Source organism: Stenella coeruleoalba (genome assembly GCF_951394435.1).
Source record: "Stenella coeruleoalba genome assembly, chromosome: 16".
NCBI lineage: Eukaryota > Metazoa > Chordata > Mammalia > Artiodactyla > Delphinidae > Stenella > Stenella coeruleoalba.
In genome coordinates, this window is record NC_137162.1 from 24,984,925 (window position 1) to 25,004,618 (window position 19,694).

A 19,694-nucleotide genomic window follows, 5' to 3' on the forward strand; every position below is an offset into this window, starting at 1 on the left:
CTAAGTGCCTATCAACAGATGACTATCAACAGATGACTAGATAAAGAATATGTTTTAGGGCTTCCCTGGTGGCGCAGTGGTTGAGAGTCCACCTGCCGATGTAGGGGACACAGGTTCGTGCCCCGGTCCGGGAAGATCCCACATGCCGCGGAGCGGCTGGGCCCGTGAGCCATGGCCGTTGAGCCTGCGCGTCCGGAGCCTGTGCTCCACAATGGGAGAGGCCACAACAGTGAGAGGCCCGCGTACCACAAAAAAAAAAAAAAAAAGAATATGTTTTATACATAAATACACACACACACACATATATAAAATGGAATGTTACTCAGCCATAAAGAGAATGAAAAAATATATGATATATAATATAAATAAATATATAATGTAAATTAATGTAATATATATTGGGTTTCCGTATGATGTTATGGAAAAACACGAACGAACCCTTTGGCCAACCCAGTATTTACTCAGCCATAAAGAGGATGAAAATGAAATCTTACCATTTGTGACAACATGGATGGACCTAGTGGGTATTATGCTAAGTGAAATAAGATGGAGAAAGACAAATACTGTATGATTTCACTTATATGTGGAATCTAAAAAACAAAACAATGAACAAACAACAGAAACAGAGTCATAGATACAGAAAACAAACAGGTGGTTGCCAGAGGGGAAGGGATGGGGGGAGGAGAAAAATAGGTGAGAGAGATTAAGAAGTACAAACTTTCAGCTGCAAAATAAATGAATCACAGGTATGAAATTACAGCATAGTAAATATAGTCAATCATTGTGTAATACCTTTGTATGCTGACAGATGGTAACTAGACTTATTGTGGTGATAATTTTGAAATGTGTAGAAATATCGAATCACTGTATTGTGTACCAGGAAGTAAAGTAGTGTTGTAGGTCAATTATACTTCATAAACAAACGAACTCATAGAAAAAGAGATCAGATTTCTGGTTACCAGAGGAGGGTAGGTGGAGGGGGAATTAGATGAAAGGTACAAATTCCCAGTTCTATGATAAATAAGTACTAGTGATATAATGTGCAACATGATAAATATAATTAACACAGCTGTACGTTTTATATGAAGGTTGTTAAAAGTAAATCCTAAGAGTTCTCATCACAAGGAAAAACATTTTCTATTTCTTTGATATTATATCCATATTACATGATGGATGTTCACTACACTTACTGTGGCAGTCATTTCATGATGTATCTAAGTCAAATCATTAGGCCGCACGCCTTAAATTTATACCGTGTTGTACGTCAGTTATATCTCAATGAACCTGGAAGGCAAAAAGCTCTTTTCCCAGATGAGAACCATTTGACGCAGGCCTGCAGTGACGGCATCTGTGTTTGGAGGGGATTGGTGGATCGTGGTTCTGGGAGGAGCCTCCTGCTGGCCACACACCCTGTCTCTGGCCGAGCCTTTCTGAGGTTTGCTTCTGCTGCATTTGCTGTGACGGCTCCATAAACATGAGGTCCAGAGCGAGCCTGAACAGGGTGCTCTGAGGTCTGAAAGGCTCCACCGCCTGGTCATTAACCCTGTAGTGGATCTGTGTGTGTGTGTGTGTGTGTGCTGGGGTGGAGGTTACCCCCCAAGTCCAGACTTCTAAGTGCTGCTTGTTCCCCAAATTTGCAATGTCACTACCCTTCCCACCCCAAGAACAATCACCCACCCCAGAGGAAATGTCAGAATTTTAAAGGACCACACCCCGAGGGTGCTCAGAAACTTTATCTAGGTGGCCACAGGCCACTGAACTTAATTTTGCTGGCAGGGTTTTGGGTTGGCAAAGACCTTTGCACTGACCGGATGTATTTTATATTCTGCCCCTTGGCCACTGGGGATTTGCTTCTGGAGTGGGGGGCAGTCCCCAAGGGTTGCTGCTAGCGACTTCTTTGGTTCTTCAAACCCAATGGATTTTCACTCATGAGCCAGCCAGTCGTATTTCAGTGTGCCCAGCGGACTGGCAGGCCCAGGGCACCGCAGGGGGTCGGGGAACACAGCTGCTGCCCATGGGGAGACCTGGGAGGACATAGTGGCCCACGTGAAATAGACAGGGACACAGCACGTGTCCAGTGCTCGGTCATTCTGAGCCAACAATTAGAAAACAAAGGCAGATCTAATAACTGGCAAGTTGTGAAAAACAGACTGTGAGCACAAGAGATGGCCCCAGACCTGCTAGGCTGGTGGGCCCAGGTCAGATGATGAAATCTGGGGAGCTTTCAATTTGGGTGCGGCCAAGTGTTGTCAAGATGGGTCTTTGATACCGGGGCCCCTGCTGCTTATTGGGGGGGGGGGCCAGTGGGCCCCGGCAGGGAGGAGAAGGGGCATCAGCCCAGCATTTGGTGGAGCTGCTTGCTCCGGGAGCAGCAGCCCTGGGGTCCTCTGCCCTGCTGGGTGGTCTGCATCTTGAGGATCAGCCCGGCCTAATTTGGGACTCGCCTGCCCGTGATAGGACTTAGTACATGGGGCCCTTTGAATAGAAGGTTAGAGCCTATTGGTACCTTAGGGCTGCCATCATCTTCTTGGGGAAGAACGTGATGAACTTCTCCAGTAGGAAGCCAGAGAAGCGATCATGTCCCTAAATGTAAACTCCCCTTTACCGGCTGTTGGAATGCGTTCATTCAGACTTCTGAACAGTCCATCTCAAACATTAAGCATCCCTCCATCTAGAAGATTTGGGAACGTTGAGGAGCTGGGTCCTGAGAAGATACCGTAACCTCAAGGGCCCTGGAAAGCACTGACAACCTGCCCAGGGGACAAGGTGCTGTGTCCTGGCCAGAACCATTCTGTATGCATTAGAAGGAGGTGCTCCTTTATCTGTGTGCCTGCAGCCTGGAGCCAGGGTACACAGTTTGGGATGCAGAGGATAGGCTAGATTTCGACCCCTACTTGTCCCGGGCAGTCTTTGGACAGTGAGCAACTTACACAACTCTATGCGATGGCCCTAGTCCTAGCCAACTGGTCCCACCCTGTGTTGCTGGGAGCCGGTGAAGGAAGATTGTCACTGAGTTTCCATTTGGCCTGGGGCCAGGGGCAGCTGGCAGGGGTCCAGGGGAAAAAGGCCTCCTTAATAAACTGAGCCACAGTGCCACAAAGATAGAGGATTTCCCCCACGGTCCCTAACTCCTTGTCTCTAACTGTACTTTTCATCAGTACAGGGAGCAATGGGTACTTACTGGCACTTTCTAACTAAACAGGGGCAGGTCCCAGGCCTTCTAGGAATGATTAGGCCGTAACTTTGGGTCATTAATTGGCCACAGCCCAGGTCTGATCATGGACCTCCCTCCATGGAAACTGGGCTGGGCTTCATTCTCAGTGCTCTGGCGCTGAGCTGCGGGTCTGATCTGCATCAAGGCCACTTCCTTGTTGAAAGGAGCAGGACTTGGAAGTCTCAGAAGCCTCAGACATTTCTGGGCCTAATGAGCTGAGCAGATGGGAGGCAGCCCAAGATGGCCTTGGAACGGGTGGGCTGGTGGGACCGAGGCGTCGTGGAGCTTCTGTACTTGTGTCTGTGGTGGAGACCCTCCTCGGAAGAGGGTGAGCCTGGCAGGTGAACTTGAGACTCTGGGGCTTCCTCTCTGGGGGAGGCTGGATGCAATTTCTAGATGCTTGCCATCTGCCTGAAGTGGCCAGAGATGGGGTAATAGAATCCATGAGTTTTTAAAATCCAGAAGGAAGGGAAACTCCACCCGGGAAACGTAACTCCAAGTACAGTGTGTGGAGGCAGGTGTTTAATTGCAAACCTTGCTTGGAACCAGCTGCTGGGTAACGTTATCTTGGTCACTCCTGCAGCCAGAGGAGAGTTTATCTGGGGCCCTGACGTAGCCCGGTAAACAGAGCTGGCTTTCTCCAGTGACCTCTGCCCTGTCCCCCTTGCCCTCCACCTGCTCTTTCTCTGCGTTTTGTCGCTAGGGGCTCCAGCACAGCCAGCTCAGGGAGGCTTGGGAAACTCTGATTTGGGGATGGGGGAATGTGAGTCGGGCTGGAATTTTGTGTATCATTTGCTCATCTGGAGTGATCATCTAGGATGGTCAAGGTTTGGAAGAAAGCAGACAGGCGTACAGCCCAGATGAGGGAAAGGGGCCTGGAGGTTGCCCACAGATCCTCCGGGCTTACCTCCGGGGAAGTCTCTGACCGGTTCCTCAACTGAGGCTTTACACTGTTTTTCCAGGAGGGTAGGCTGGCGGTGGCGCTGGGAGGCTCTGGCAAATCGCAGAGGTTTGGGAGAACCAGGGGGTGGAGGCTCATTTCCCCACCCCCCGACCCCTACATGTAAGTCACCAGAGGCCTATCTTCCTTGTGGGTTGAGGTCAAGTGTTAGATAGTGACAATGCCCTGTGACTCTTCAACTGTTTTCAGTAGTCAAGGAAGAAGGACTTTTCTAGGGCAGGTGTACGCTGGTCATGTGCTGATTAGTCCTAGACTAGGGATTAGGAGGTCTGGGTTCCTGTCCCAGCTCCACCACTAACGGGGTGAGCACACCTGCAATGAAACCAGTAGTGGATCAGGCCCCATAGCCCTGAAGGCTGTGCCCATAGAATAGAGGAAGAGCCTGAGGGTCTGAGAGGCTGGGCTGAGGTCTCACAGCCGATGATAAGGAAGGTCCTAAGAGTGAAACCCGGGAGTGGCTGACTCCAGGCTCTGTGCCTTTTCCTTGGCAAATTTCCATCCTCTGCAAAAGGAGAGGCCTCCCAGCTGCCAGAGGCAGTGAGCCTGTGATTAATTCTCCCTGGGAGGTGATGGGAAGCCCCTAATTACTAGGGAGGATGGAGCATGGGTCATGTTAAGCCCCAGTTAAGCCCTTCCTCTGGGTCCCACCTGGTTGGCCAGGGAGAAAGACTACTGTCTAATGGCCTGCGAACTAGTGCAGGCTCTCTCCCGAGAGGGCCTGGTCACTTGGGGCCTCCCTACAGTGCATCTGCCTGGGCGGAGGTCAGGAAGGCAGCACCTGTCGTGCACAGCATCTGTGGGAAGGGGAGATGCAGGTGGGAGGGGAGATGTAGCTGGCAGGATTTGGGAGTCAAGGAGCTGGGGGTCAGCAGGGGGGATGGGGTGGGCTATAACCCCTGTGAGAAACCCCAGAGCATCCTGCCACAGTCGGTGAAGCCAGTTGTGTATGAGTTTCCTCTGTGTCTGTCTGGTTTTGTAGCATTCTTAACCGCTGACCTCTGTCTGGGCCAAGTTCTATCTCTTCTTGGTCTCAGGCTCTCAGAATTAGCCTTCCTCCCCCATGTTCCTCAAGGGTTGTACAGACTTTTCTGATTACCCAAAACTTTATTTTAAAAAATGCCATTCAGTCCTCATCAAGTAGTTTGATTAAATATCCCCACTCCTGAATTTACATATAGGGAGACAGTCCAGTGTGGTTAAGAGCATAGGGATTAGACTCAGTTGGACCTAGGTTCAATCCTTTGCTCTGTATTTTCCTAGCTGTGTGATCTTGGGCAAGTTATTTGGCTTCTCTGAACCTCATCTTCCTCTTGTGCAAAATGGGGATCACAATGGTAGCTACCTCTTGGGCTGAAGATTAAACGAGCTAATGCATATGAGTGCTTTACACTGCTGGCACATAGTAACCATTACCTAAATGGTTTCTACAATTTATTGTGTGAGTTATATGTTTGTATATGTATAAAGCAAAGCATATCCCTATATATTTATTTATGTCACTTTATTTTGGGCTTGTGAGGGTAGGGATGGCCTTTTCATTTTATGGTCTTTCTTAATTGGGATCACATAAAACATGTCATATCATAAATACCCCATTTCAGGGTGGCAACACTCAGCTGTATTTGCTTTGCTCTATGGCGCTCTCCTTGGGTGTGTTTCAGAACAAACACTCCACGCGGCACGAGGCTGACTCTGTGACTTAGAGATCGGAGGGGAGAAGGGACTAGATTCAGAGCTCATTTCTTTGGCTGTTAACTGAGCAGCCAAACATAAAGCCTCATACTCCTGTGTGTGGAACCCTTGCTATGAAGTAAATGTTCGTGCCTTCCCCCTCCCCTCCCCTCAAGTCCACATGTTGAAGCCCAGATCCCCAGTATGATGGTGTCTGAGGTGGGGCCTTTGGGAAGTAATTAGGTTCAGGTGAGGTCACAAGGATGGAGCCCCAATGATGGGATTAGTGCCCTTATAAGAAGAGGAAGGGACTAGAGCTCACTCTGTCTTCAGCATGTGAAGACACAACAGAAGTCAGCCATCTGCAAGCCAGGAGGAAGGTTCTACCAGGAACCTTGATCTGGGACTTCCAGCTTCCATGACTGTGGGAAATAAATGTTGTTGTCTAAGTCACCCATCTATGGAATTATGTTTTAGCAGCCCGAGCAGACCAAGAGAGCCCTGCTCCAGGCATGTGGTGAAGTCAGCCAATCTGATGCCAAGGTTTCCAAATGCTCCTTCTCTTTGCTAATGTTCCCTCCTTCTCACAGTGACTGTGACCCTGACCTCTCTGGCCACTTTGTTCTTCTCTCTGATGGAGTCCCCTCAGACCTCTTGAATCAGAATCGCTAGGCAGAATCCTGGGAATATGGGTTTTTAGGGAGGTCTGCAGGTGATTCTGGTGGACGGGGCATCCTGGCAGGGGAACCAGTGCTGTGACCTACAGCAGCTCATTCTCCTCTGAGGGAGGAAGCAGGTGGAGGTCTCGCCCACGTCTTAACCCTGGGTCGCCCTCACTTAACGCTGTGCTTGGAGACATCACAACAGGCACTGTGGGGAAGTTCAGCGGAGTAGCCCTGAGATTGTGTGAGGGGACCCTCCCTCTAACTGAAGCCTCTCCCAGGAAGGTGTGTCTTTGGTGTGAGTTCAGATAAGAGGGACAGAAATGGTGGGAAAAATAGGACAGATTGTGTGGGCCTGGGACTTTCTCTCCTTCTCCAGTTTGGAGTCCCACCCACCTCCTGGGCTAGGTGAGCCTTCCAGAGTGGCCTGAGGCAGTAGTCCAGAGCCTGTTTGAGCACTGGGAACTGGGGTGACATTGGGAATGGGGTCCTGAAATGCCTTCATTTCAGAAAAGTTTACAAATCTTCCATGTGCTAATTTCTCTCCTGTAAATCTACCTCTCATCCAGAGGGTCAGTTTGGTTGTTCAATGGAGCAGAATGGTTTCTGAGCACCCACTCAGTGCCAGACGCAGAGCTAAGACTTAGGGATACTGGGATGAACCACACATCTCTGAAATGCTTACAGTCTCCTGAAGTGGGTTCAGAGTGTGTTCTGAGGATCAACTGTGGCAGAATGACCTGGAATGGGTTTTTTAAAACAGAGATGCCCAATTTCAGCAAATGTACCACTCTGGTGAGGGATGTTAGTAATGGGAGAGGCTGTGCATGTGTGGGGGTGGGGATATATAGGAAACCTCTGTACCTTCTGCTCAGTTTTTCTATGAAAATAAAACTGCTCTATAAAAATTGTTAAAAAGAATAAAATGTAGATGCCTGATCCTCTAAAACCCAGGTCTACTTATGCAGAATTTCAGAGGGTGGGGTCCTGACATCTGCAATTTTGGAAGGCCCTTGGCAGAATCTCATTCACCGTAAAGTTTGAGAACCAGTGGAAATAAGCTACTTAAAATTTTAAACAACTCCAAATTTATGTCCATTGTATAAAATACACATAAACAAGAAGAAGAAAATTAAAACCACTTGTAACCCTACCCTCCTAAGATAATCATCCTTAGCATTTTATTGAATACCCTTCTAGGGGTGTGTGTGTGTGTGTGTGTGTGTGTGTATTTAGACACATGTGTAGCATCCATGTGTACCTGACACTGTGCTAAAGCCCTGGGGACAAAGATGAGAAAAAGGATGGTCCTGGCCTGGAACACCCACGGTCATGTTAAACGATGCCTGGCACAGCTTGAGGCCCTGCTTTAGTCACCCACTCACCTGCTCTTATCTTTTCCCCACAGGTATACATCATTAACGTGACCTGGTCCGACTCCACGTCCCAGACCATCTACCGGAGGTACAGCAAGTTCTTTGACCTGCAGGTGAGTGGGTCTGAGCTCAGATGGTGCCTGGTTCCACACGAAGTGGCCTGAGTGTCTGGTGGGTTGGCCTCTCTCACGTCCTCAGTCATCCAGAGAATCCCCTTCCCAAGCTCTCAGGGTCAGAGTCTAGGCAGAGCAGAGGGACAGAAGAGGGAACCTTGGCGCTCAAGCTGGGTTGGGCTCAGTCCTGGATGATGCAGGCAGATACCTGGGGCTTCGCTGGCTTCCTCAGATGGTCTTAACAGTCATGCTTTGTCACCCTCCTTCGTCTGGAGGGTGGTAAACCAGGGCGGAAAGGCGGGAGGTTGGCCATGGGTGCTGTGTACTTGAGCAGACATGTGTCTGTAAACATCCAGGGTGAGACACAAGCCACCAAATCATTGCAGGCAAAGAAAAGCAAACACACAGAAAAGACTGAAACAGAAAATAAGCTGTTTCTTGAACTACAGACACAAATGCGGCATACCACTGTGTCTGTGTAACCAAATAAGGCTCTTATCTCCCTGTTTGTACAAGTGTATGATATGTGTGTCTCTCTAACATACCCAGGCATGTCACACAGGGGGATGGTAGCATGGATCCACAATTCCATTGTAGACACCTCCCTTGAGGCCAGCTAATTTGATTAGGCCTCTTTAGGTTACAAGTAATAGTTTTACACTCATACTGGCTTAGACAAAAAGGAGACTTGGTTGGAAGGATATACCAGGGAAGCTTATGCAGTCAACCAAATGGTGGAAAGGGGAGAGAGGCAGTGGCTTCAGGAACACCTGAAACCAAGGCTGCTCTCCCTCTGTCTTGTCTTGGCTTCTCTCTGGGTACTGTCATCAGTAGTTCAGCTGTCAGTAGCTCCCAAATTTCATATCTTATGGTTCCCAACAGCAGAGAGACTGACTGTCTCCCAGTTCCAAACTGAAAAATCCCAGGCAAGACTCTGATTGGCCTGACTTGGGTCAGGTGCCGTCTCTGCACTAATCACTATGGTCTAGGGTAGACAGACATGAACACAGACATGGCCACTAGGGGACCCACCCCTGTTTAGCAGAGGCAGGCACCAGACAAGGCAGAATCATTGAGAGTTGGGCAGCAACCCTTCCTATATCAGGAAGGGAAAGCTGAGAGGTTCTAGATTCTTCCTTAGGGCTATGAGCCTGGTTTAGGCCTATAAAAACACAAAGAAGAGACATCCACTGCTGGCCCTCACAACCAAGGTCCACTCCTTCCTTTGCAGGCCTCTGGTGGTGAGTCATCTTGGAGAGGCCAGGCTTGCATGTTTGCCTCCAAGTACCTGACTTTATCCCACTGTCATTATGGCTCTGTCTATGAGATGAGCCAAAGGTGAGCCAGCTCCCTGCATTACAAATCCTCTCTTAATCGCTAACAATATGGGGTTGAAAGCCACACCTTAAGCTCCTGCCTTCTTCCTCTTGCCCCATCAACTCCTGTCCAGTCTCCTCGTGTCCTTCCGGCATAAACTGTTGGGATTTGCTGATACCCCATCAATGGGTGTAGTGTGCTGGACAGGAAATGATCACTTAGTTGGGGAGAGGGAACCCTGAAAGGACTCATTGATGAGCCAGAGGGAAACTCTCAAATCAGAACTTTTCTCCCCCCTCTTTTCTGTTCTATTCCCCTACCCCCTCCCTAGTTACAGAATCTCACAGGAAAGGAATGCTGCTCCCCCCACTTCTCCCTTGCCTGGAGGGCTCATTTCCTGTGTGTTGAGAGGGGACACACGGCATGAGGCAGCTTGTACGATGCGCTGGCCCTAGTCATGAGCATGGCCAGGCCTGTCCATGTGGGTCATTGTTACCCTGTAGATGCAGTTTGGAAAGGGGTTGGGATGGTTCTTTGGAATTTAACCTTTCAACCAAGCATTTTGGGAACCCATTTTTCAGAACTTGACATGATGACTTGTAATGGCCTTCATTTTAGAAAGCCTTTCTTATTTATCAGGATCTCTGATTTTAATATGGCGTTCCTATAGAGGAAGAATAAATGGCATTGCTAATTCCGTCTCTGGTCACTGGTGGCTCTCAGACCTCAGCTTGGAGCTTAGGCACTGGGGACACATTGCCTGGGACCAGTTACTGGCTCTGTCACTCTGTAACTCCAGAGAGGTTCCTTCCTTAGCTTCTCCATCTTCTCATCTGTAGAATGAAGGTTCACATGGTACCCACCCAGTAGGGTTGTTGTGAGGAGGAAATGAGCAAATCCATGTTTTCCCCGGCACATGGTTGTCTAGTGAGTTACTTGGTGTTAACAGGTGACAAGGATGATGGGCTGCCTGGCTGAAGGGTCTGGGCACTTAGTACCTCCTGTCATGGTGTTGCTTTCTCGTTTTCATCCCTTGGCTTCACTCTGCTGAGTTGCCGCTCAGTGCCAGGGCTGTGTCAGAGCGTACACAGTCCCACAGGCTGTCTCTGGAGCTTGCCACTGGGACAGGACGGAGTGAGTTGGGAGGAGGGGTGTGAGCCGTAGAGCGCTATTCTCAGAATCCTTTTGCTCCTCCCCTTTTGGGCTGAGGCCCACCTTGGAACCCTGGAAGTACTGCGCCGACTAAGCCAGCCCATGGAAAGCTGCCTAACTGGCTTTACTAACTCATGGTTCTGGGCTTTCTGGGGACTGTATACTTTTCTTTAGTATAAGTATATCCCATATATTGCAGGAGATATACTAAAAAGTTATTCATTGGGACTTCCTTGGCGGTCCAGTGGTTAAGAATCTGCGCTTCCACTGCAGGGAGCACAGGTTTGATCCCTGGTCAGGGGAACTAAGATCCCGTATGCCATATGGTGCAGCCAAAAAAAGTTTTTTTGAAGCTATTCATTGTTTATTTGAAATTCCTGTTTTATCCTTTGTCCTGTATTTTTCACTTGCTAAATCTGGCAGCCTTAGCCTGGCTGTGCATGGCAAGGGTGGAAGTATAAAGATAAGGAAACTAGGCTGGCTCGTGGTAAGAGTGGATTGGCCTTTGCCAAGGCCTCCACCACATTTGCACTTTTGCAGGGCAGAAGTGGCACAGGCGGAGGGACACTCATTTGAGAAGGACAAGGTCCCTTCCTTCTAGGAGTCTGTATCTAGTGGGGAAATAGACTTTTAAGCAATTTAGTCCACTGTAGATGAAATAAATACTAGATTGAGGTACAAGTAACATGCCAGGGGATGAAGAGGAAGGAAAGAGCATCCTTCTTGGGAGGGGGCAACTAAGAAGATGCCCATATATTTTTTTAATTAATTAATTAATTTATTTTTGGCTGCACTGGATCTTTGTTGCTGCGCACAGACTTTCTCTAGTTATGGCGAGCGGGGGCTCCTCTTCGTTGCGGTGCGCGGGCTTCTCATTGCGGTGGCTTCTCTTGTCGCGGAGCACGGGCTCTAGGCACACGGGCTCAGTAGTTGTGGCACGCGGGCTCTAGAGCGCAGGCTCAGTAGTTGTGAGGCACGGGCTTAGTTGCTCCGCGGCATGTGGGATCTTCCTGGACCAGGGCTCCAACCTGTGTCCCCTGCCTTGGCAGGTGTATTCTTAACCACTGCACCACCAGGGGAGCCCTGCCCATATGGTTTTGATTGGTGACAGTGGCCTAGAGTGATATAGCCACCACCCCCACTCCAGTTTGAGGGGATTTGGTTGCTTTTTGAGATTTATGGTTATCGAGGTAAAGTATGTCCCTAACTTATTTCTTAGTTTGTTCGTTCATTTATGCGTACTTGTCTGCCTCCTCTCCATCTGTCCATCCATCTGTCCATCTGCCCATCTATCCATCCATCCATCTATCCATCTATCCCAACCTATTCAGTCTTAAGTGCCTGCCTTCTGTGTCCCAGGAAGGATGCCAGGCTCTGGGTGGGGATTTATTGGTGAGCAAAAGCAGATCTGGTTACTGCTTTTATGGGACTTACAGCTTAATGAGGAAAGACAGATTTTAGTTTAAAAATGTATATACATATTATTTTATATGATTCCAAATGCTACAGAGAGAAGCACCATAGACATATTTTAGGGAAACCTTATACTCTGGTACCAGAGTATAAGAGTCTGGTACCAGAGCAGACTTCCCTGAAGAAGTAAGTTTATCTGACAGACCAATGAGTTATTTTCTTTTATTTTGGGGGCTCAGGGTTTCTTTTATGCATCTTTCCAGACAAGCAAGAATGTACCTATACAATTCTAATAACCCGCTTGGTCATCCACGCCCCCCTGAAATCCTTCCAAGGGCACTAGGATAAGACCCTCTACTCTGCCCAAAACCTTCTTCTCTTCCCATGTTTCTTTCTTGAGCCTTCAGCCCCAGTGGTTCTGCCACCTTCTCACTCAAGGGCCTGTGAACCCAGCCCCTCTTCCCACCCACTGGGAAGCACCAGGTATGGAAGCTTTAGACTTGTGCTGTCCAGTGCAGTAAGCCACCAGCCACATGCGGCTAGTTACGTGTAAATTTAAGTTAATTTAAAAACTTAAAGATCAAATTTTAAAAATTCAATTAAGTTCATTTAATTTTTTTTTAAATGAAATGAAATTTAGTTTCTTCGTCATACTTGCTGCATTGCAAGTGCCCAAGAGCCGCAGTGGCTAATGGCTACATACCGAGCAGATACAGAACATTTCTACCATCACAGGAAGTTCTATTGGACTGTGCTGCCTCTGACCATTGGGGACACACAGCAGGCTCGATCTGGCTTTACGCCCACCCCAGTGTGCTCTGCCACCTCCCAGGCCCTCCCCAGTTGTCCTCTAACATCTTCCAGGGCCCCTGCGGCAGGAGGGGGACTGTATTCCACCGTGATTTGCCCCATCCATAGAGCAATTCAAATTCAACAGCTCTTCCAAACACCTCTTCTGGAAACCAGGTCAGTTACTAGAAAGGGCTCCTAAGGGCATTTCAGATGTCAAGCTGGGAACAGGGAAAGGAGAGGCTCTAGGTCTCCAAGTGGAAATTGGTTTCTTCTAAAAATAATCCACCACTCAGCCCTATCTGACCACGAAAGGGACCTGTCCCAGAGGGAGCTGGCAGGGACAAGGCCTGATATTGAGGCCTGTTTAGTTATAAAGAGTTTGGATTACTTGGAGGTGGAGTTAAGGGGAGAGGGAGCAGGGAAAAGGACCGCAGATGCTCTTAAGCTGCCTTCTCTTTGGTGCTGGACCACGTTTCCAGCCTCTGTAAATTTCCTTGCACAGCTCCTTCACTGTTAAGTGTCTCCCCCAAGACCTCGCCCCACCAAGGAAGGACCGGAAGGCTCTCTGAAGCTCCAGCTCCATCAAAGGTTGTTTCACAATCTGACCTACAAGGCGCTGGGATGCAGTAATTGCTCTGCAAACATTGGCTCCATAGTGCTGCTGGCCCTTTAGTCTGAACTCTGGCCAGTGAGTGCACAGGGTCAATATTTGATCAGAGCTGGGAGAGGCCCTTTAGCCTCCCCCATGCTGCTTGGGAGATAGAGTTAAGAAGGCTGTTCAGGTTTGCTCATTTGTTCTAAAGGGCTTAACCTATTATGAAGAGCTTTTATCTCTCTTCCTTATTCATCTCTCCAGCGTCTCCACCCACTTACCCACCCAGGGTCACACTCACTTTTCAGCTCTCAAATAGCCAGGCTTATGATGGGTGAACAAAACTATAATCTGCAAATTGTTAATAACCAACCTTAGGAGGGATGTGTATGTGTGTGTGGGCGTGTTCTGATGTAATATAGGGAGAGTTACAGGATCACAGCATTTTTATAATTAGAAGAGCTCTACCCCCCAGTCCCTCATTGCAGGTAAACATCTGTGTTCATTTTTCTATTCCTTAAATTTATGTGAGCTTTAGTTTGGTTTGATGTCCAGAGCAGGCCTCAGCTCAGGTCAAACTGGGGTGATCCTGGTGTGTGCAGGGATCAACCTGAGAGTAGAAGAGGGGTCTGGGGGAGGTGTCTTCCCTGCAGGCTCTGTCTTTTAATCATCAAGGCAAGCTCTGTGTTGTTTGAGATCATTGACCCTAGACTAAAGCCTGGGGGAGGTAACTTGCCACGTTCTAAGAACAGTTTTGTACCAAGGATTCTAGAGAGTCCCAGCACGTGGTGTGGCAGTTCTAGTGCCAGCAGTGCGATGAGCTGAGGGTCATTGTGATTGCTCGCATGCCCTGGACAGACAAGAGCATTGGCCTTGACTGAGGTCAGTCCCCAGTCCCAGGAAGCCTCCTATTGTTTGCCGTGGCAAAAATGGGAAACATAGGGGATGGCTAAGTAAGCTGTTGTCTCATACCACTTTGTACAACAGTCAAAACCATAGAGACTGATCGGTCCCATGGATGGAGCTCTAAGAAATGTTAATGAATGCCCGGTGCGAGTTTCAAAACATTGTATCATAGCAATTATGCAAAAACAACAAGATACATCTTGTATAAGTACATGCACAGCATAAGTACGCAATTATTTTTAAAAGGTCTGGAAGGATACACTCCAAATTGGTAAAAGAGTTATCTCTGGAAGAGGGCTGGGGACATGGATGGGAGGGAGGGCTTGGTCAAAAGGGAACCTTAGCCTTATTTGTAATGTCTTACTTTTTTTAAAAAGGAGAATGTAGTCATGTATTACTTACAACATTTATATATAATAATTAAAAGATACCTGTGGGAGGAGGTGGGAAAAGTGGGAGGTCTAAAATAAACTGTGTTCCTCCCGGTCATTACAGTATAATGGGACAGAAAACACACGGGTTAAAAAAATAGACATTAATAACATATCTAACAAGAGAAAGAAAATGAAAATGATTATTAAAATCACATTACCTCATATTTCCTGAATCACCATTCTAGATCATTCCTATGGAATGTAACTGGTTAGAATCCATTACAGCAAACCCCAGGGACCTGTCCAAATTATCTTGTCAAACTGGAATCTTGTATTCCAGTATTGCCTACAACACATGAACTGTGTATTGGGCCAAGAAGCACTTGGGTGGCAGTTCTCGTGTCATGATGAACCACGCTGAGAGCTTCTTGGCTGTGGAGTGCAGTGGTTAATGGCAGGTACTCCAGGGTCAGGATGGTTGGATTCCAAGACCAGCTCCAGCACTTACTAGCTGTATATAACCTTTGGTGAGTTCTTTAACCTCTCTGTACCTCGGTTTTCTCATCTGTGTAATGGGGATAATAAAAATACCTGCCTCATGGGGTGATAGTAAGAATGAAATGAGACAATCCATGTAAAGAAAGCCCTGAGAATAGTGACTGGTGTGGAGTCCCTAGACAGGGAAGCTGAGAACTCACCAGTTAGGTCCTCAGAAACTTAACTTCAAGAGAAAATAGCTGGACATCCCTACTCCAGCTGGAGGCCGAGGTTTCTTCCTGTGCCCCATCTATACAGACTTCACTTTCACCACATAGCTCTGTCTGCGTCCAGGTGGGAGAGGCAGGTGGTGGTGGTTAGGTCTTCCCAGATAAACTGTTTCACCTCCGAAGTGTAATTACCGATCCACCATCCTCTGTTAGGAAAACACTGCTGTTCAGAAAGTTGCTATTTGTCGACAGTTTTTCCTTGCTCTTGGAAAGAGGCATCTTTCAGGTTCCTGATGGAACACAGGGGATTCCAGGGGAGCCCTGTGGGGATTCCAGTAGCTCCTGGGAATTCTGTGGCTGGCTTCCCCTCCCCCGGGAGCTGGCTCTGCCTCAGCTGCTCCCTTTCATCTGGCCCCACGGCCTGAGGGTGAACTCCAGTTTCCTCTCTGTCTACTGATTTCCCCTCTGGCAGGTTCTGCCTAGCGGAGGGGAGAGGGCCATAGGGTGTCTGTTCTCCAGGAAGTGTTGGGTGGGGAAGGCCTGGGGAAATGGTATCTCCAGGCCGGCTCAGGTTGGAAAGCTGTTCACTGAGTTGGAATCCTGGGTTGCTCGGTGCCCAGCTAGCGTGCACTTGAAGGTGGGTTTATTTTTTTTCCACTCCAAGCAGATGAAGTTTGCAGTTTGTACAGTGACTCCTTCTTGTGCAGTTTCCCCAGCCCCACGGGTTTAGGAATGACCTTGTACATGAGGGGTCTTGCAGGTCCAGAATAGATGGAGAGAGGTGACCATGGGCATCGTACATGGGGCAGGGTGTCCACACGTCCGTGCCAGATGCATACGGTGGCAGGGTCTGCTGTCAGCCATCACCACCGTCTGCCCCGGCAGAGCTTAAGGATGCAAAGAGAGGAGAGGAGCTTGTCCGACGGTCTGAAGCAGCCAGAGCTGTGGGATCCTTGTCATGCTGCAGGTGCACTTGGGAAATTAATCTTTTCCTATACAGATGAGTACCTGGTCTGTGAGCACCTGTCTTGGTACCTGCGTGCATTTGGTGCATGTGGTCTTCCTGGCAAATGGTCTGTAGGTGGTCCTGGCACACATCTCCCAAGGAGTTCCTCAGGGACCAAGCCGTGTCTGACGAGACCCTCACTTGTGACCGCCAGGAAGTCAGGAGCCATCTCTGCCTTTTTCTGTTCTCTCATCCTCCCTCAGGGGCAAGGTGGGATTGTCACACAGTGGGGGAAGCCCCTTTGTAGACATTGGGGAAGATTGTAAGAAAAGCTGGAATGTCCTCTGGGTAGTAAACCTTGGCACTATTCTTTGGCTCTAAGCTTCTGGGTGAAGTCTGGTGGGTGTGGGCACTGGGGACTTAGGGAGCTGCCTGCTCCCCCAGTAACTGTCCTGCAGGGCAGACGAGAACACATCTTTCAGGGAGAGAAATCAGCTGTGTGCAAATATCTCAACATGGGAGGTACATGCTTGCCGACCAGCATTAACCAGATCTGCTGGCGAACTGGGGTGGAATTGAGTTTCATGACCAGAAGGCCCTTAGAAATCATCTATCAGGATGATAACATATCTGGCACTCATGCTGCCACTTTCTGGTCTTGTGTCCACAGCAGGCATCACTAATTGATCACAGCACATTCCCATCCGGTGCCCGTGGCTGACACTGTTCCATGGGTCCTGAGCCCATACATGGTCTTAGAGTCTTTCTGAAAAAACAAACCCAGATATCTTCAGGAAGACATTACCTATCAATTGGCAATGGTACCTTGAGATGAAATTTATTGGCCACCCTCTGATGTAGTCCATTTCCTTTATTTGACAGATGAGGAAATGAGGCCCTAAGAGGGGAAGTGACTCGTCTACATTACAGGGCCAGCAAGTGACAGCAGGACTAGAGCTCAGGCGCTCTAGGTTTAGTTTATTCCAATCTGGAATTCTAGCCTCCCCTCCAGAAGTCTTCTTTCTGTTTTTGGTTGAGGAGGGCAGGAAGCCCCTGTTGCATCACCAGGAGAGCTCCTGGGGGGAGGGGGCAATCATTCACCCTTCCTGGAGAGAAGATGCCTGTGCAGAGCAGAAGACTTCTCTCCGCCTCCCAGAAAGTTCTGCCCAGCTGCTGCCTGGAGCTCAGCCCAAGCGTCCTGCCTACCACTGCCCACTTCTCTCATTGGGTAATAACTCTCAGCTTTGCCAGAGGTGGCATCTGAGTCAGGCCACACCTGCCTGATTGCTCCGAGCTGCACACCTTGTTTTCCCGGCGTGAGGGTGTCATGTCAGGGTGTGTTTGGGTGTGACATCAGCGAGGCCCTGCTGCCACCACTTCCCTCTTCCTCAGGCCCCAAGGTCTGACCTAGCAAGCTCAGCTCTGCCCGCACCGGGCCCCCATCTACCCCTCTTTGGATAACAAATGGAGAGTTGGCTGCACAGTGCATGGGGGCACAGTGTCCCCTCCAAGCTGGAGAATGAAGGGAAGGAAGATCTCTAGTGGTGGCCAGGTGAGTGGCGTGTGTGTGTGTGTGTGTGTGTGTGTGTGTGTGTGTGTGTGTGCGCGCGCGCGAGCTGCGTGAAGCCTTCAACTGTGACCAAGGCACTCCCTTCCCACAGGAAGGAATTTCAAGTCAGTCCTGGCATCTTGGAGGAGTGCCAGCTACATGCCTGGCACTAGGCTTGGTAATGGGGACCCCGAGGGGAGAAGTTAGGGTCATCCTGGGTGGAAAAGCCAGGCTGACAGCCTTAGCCTGAGCCAGAGCCGCCAACTGGTGGGAGAATCAGGGTAGGCGCAGAAGGCGTAGAATGGGTGGGCAATCAGGGTGTAGACCACTGCCATCAGCCCTGCTGCTTGGGCGCCCCAGCCTGCTTGTTGAGGTCTTGGCGTCCTTGTATCCCCTCCGCAACAGCAGCAACAGTTGGTTTTGCTTTTGACTCTTATGGACCTGAGACAGCCAGTGTGAACTGTGGGAGCCTGAGTTGTGGGCTTGTTGGAAGGAAGACAGCCACAAGCCAGGTGACCCAGAGATGCAGTGATTTCCCTCACCGGCACCCTGCCACCCCTGGGCATCAGCCCCCGTGTGATTTGGGGGGCTGCAATTACTGCATCTCCGGTACATTTCCTCAGGCCAGGCCATTGTGCGAGTTACTGGAGAATTGTAGTTCTTTCCTTTATATCCAAAATTTAGCTACAGCCAAGGAAAAAAGATTTTAGATTCCTCAGAGACCTCCACAGTTGGGTGACAGCAGGCTCTCCAAAAGAGCCTGTGGGATTCTTGGTACCAACTTCCCAACTTTCCGAGTGGAGTAGTTTGCTCTCAGTGATGGGAAGCTCAGGCTTTGTTGTCAGACAGACTTACATGAATGTGACCTCATCCCTACTACCTCTTATCAGCTGTGTGACCCTGGGCCATTACCTAACCTCCAAGAGACTCAGCCTTCTCATCTGCTAAATGACTCTAATTGCAAAAACTGCTTCACAGAGTCCTTGTGAGATTTTTAGGAGACAACGCACAGGAAACCTTTCCCACTGAGACTGAAGCAGCTATGCAGAGTCATTAGGGTGGCGATCACAGCCCTGTGGACACGGTGTCTGTCCAGCCTGAACTAGGGTAACATTCCCAGCCACGAAAGGGTCTTAGGCACCCCCAAGCTGCAGTAAATGAATGCTCCAGGGCTGGCCAGGAGACAGCCCCAAATGCCAGCCAGGGTTTGGCTCCATCTGCTAATTAGGGAGCATTTATCTGGTGCCCAGCAGAACAAAGTGGCCAGTTCAGCCATGCTGGAAGGCTGAGCTCAGTGCTGGCTGGGGGCTGGGGAGGAGACTCGGAATGGGACGGGCATGGGGGCATCCCTGGGGCTAAACGGACCACATTCAGAAATGGCTTAAAAAAAACCCCACCCAAACAGGAAGCATGAGGCTGGTGTACAGGCTGGAGCTGAGATGCTGGCAGAGAGGGTGGCTCTGGCGCACAACAAGCAGCCATTCTTCCCACTGAGACGGTGCCGACCTGCTCTCCTCGGGGCATCTCTGGTGAAGGCCGGCCTGCTGGCTCCCCAAGGAAACGAGCTTGTTTTTATCCTGCGGGTGGAGGGGAGGGATGGCCTAAGAAATCGAACACATGTAGGAGGGCTCAAAACTGAGATTTTATCCGTCGTATTATGTACTTGGGGGACACTTTGGGCCAGTTTGGAATACCTAGGTTTCTTGGCTGTGTAGTTGAGAAACGAGGTGAGGGAGGGTAGAGCTGCAGAACCACCCTTTCTGCAGGTGGGGGCCCAGGATCTAGACCGGCCGTCTGGCTCTGGACTCCACAGGCTAAACCCTTCTGTCCACTCTCCCCTGTAACTTTGATGTGCCCCTACATGGGCTAGAGCACTGCAGAGCCAGCCTGGGAGATCCCAGCACCTCAGAGAGGAGGGGGGTCCTTTCCCTCCCTTACCAGGAAGGCTT

The 19,694-nt window shown here is 49.4% G+C and overlaps 1 protein-coding gene across 5 annotated transcripts in view; it reads left to right on the plus strand.

Moving 5' to 3' along the window:
* SH3PXD2A (SH3 and PX domains 2A) overlaps positions 1-19,694 on the plus strand; it is a 243,186-nt gene that overhangs the window by 45,993 nt on the left and 177,499 nt on the right. For all 5 annotated transcript variants that reach the window (XM_079901013.1, XM_079901014.1, XM_079901010.1 and 2 more), the window contains one exon: positions 7,917-7,997. In XM_079901013.1, the coding sequence (XP_079757139.1) occupies positions 7,917-7,997 (81 nt within the window). The remainder of the gene's footprint in view (positions 1-7,916; positions 7,998-19,694) is intronic.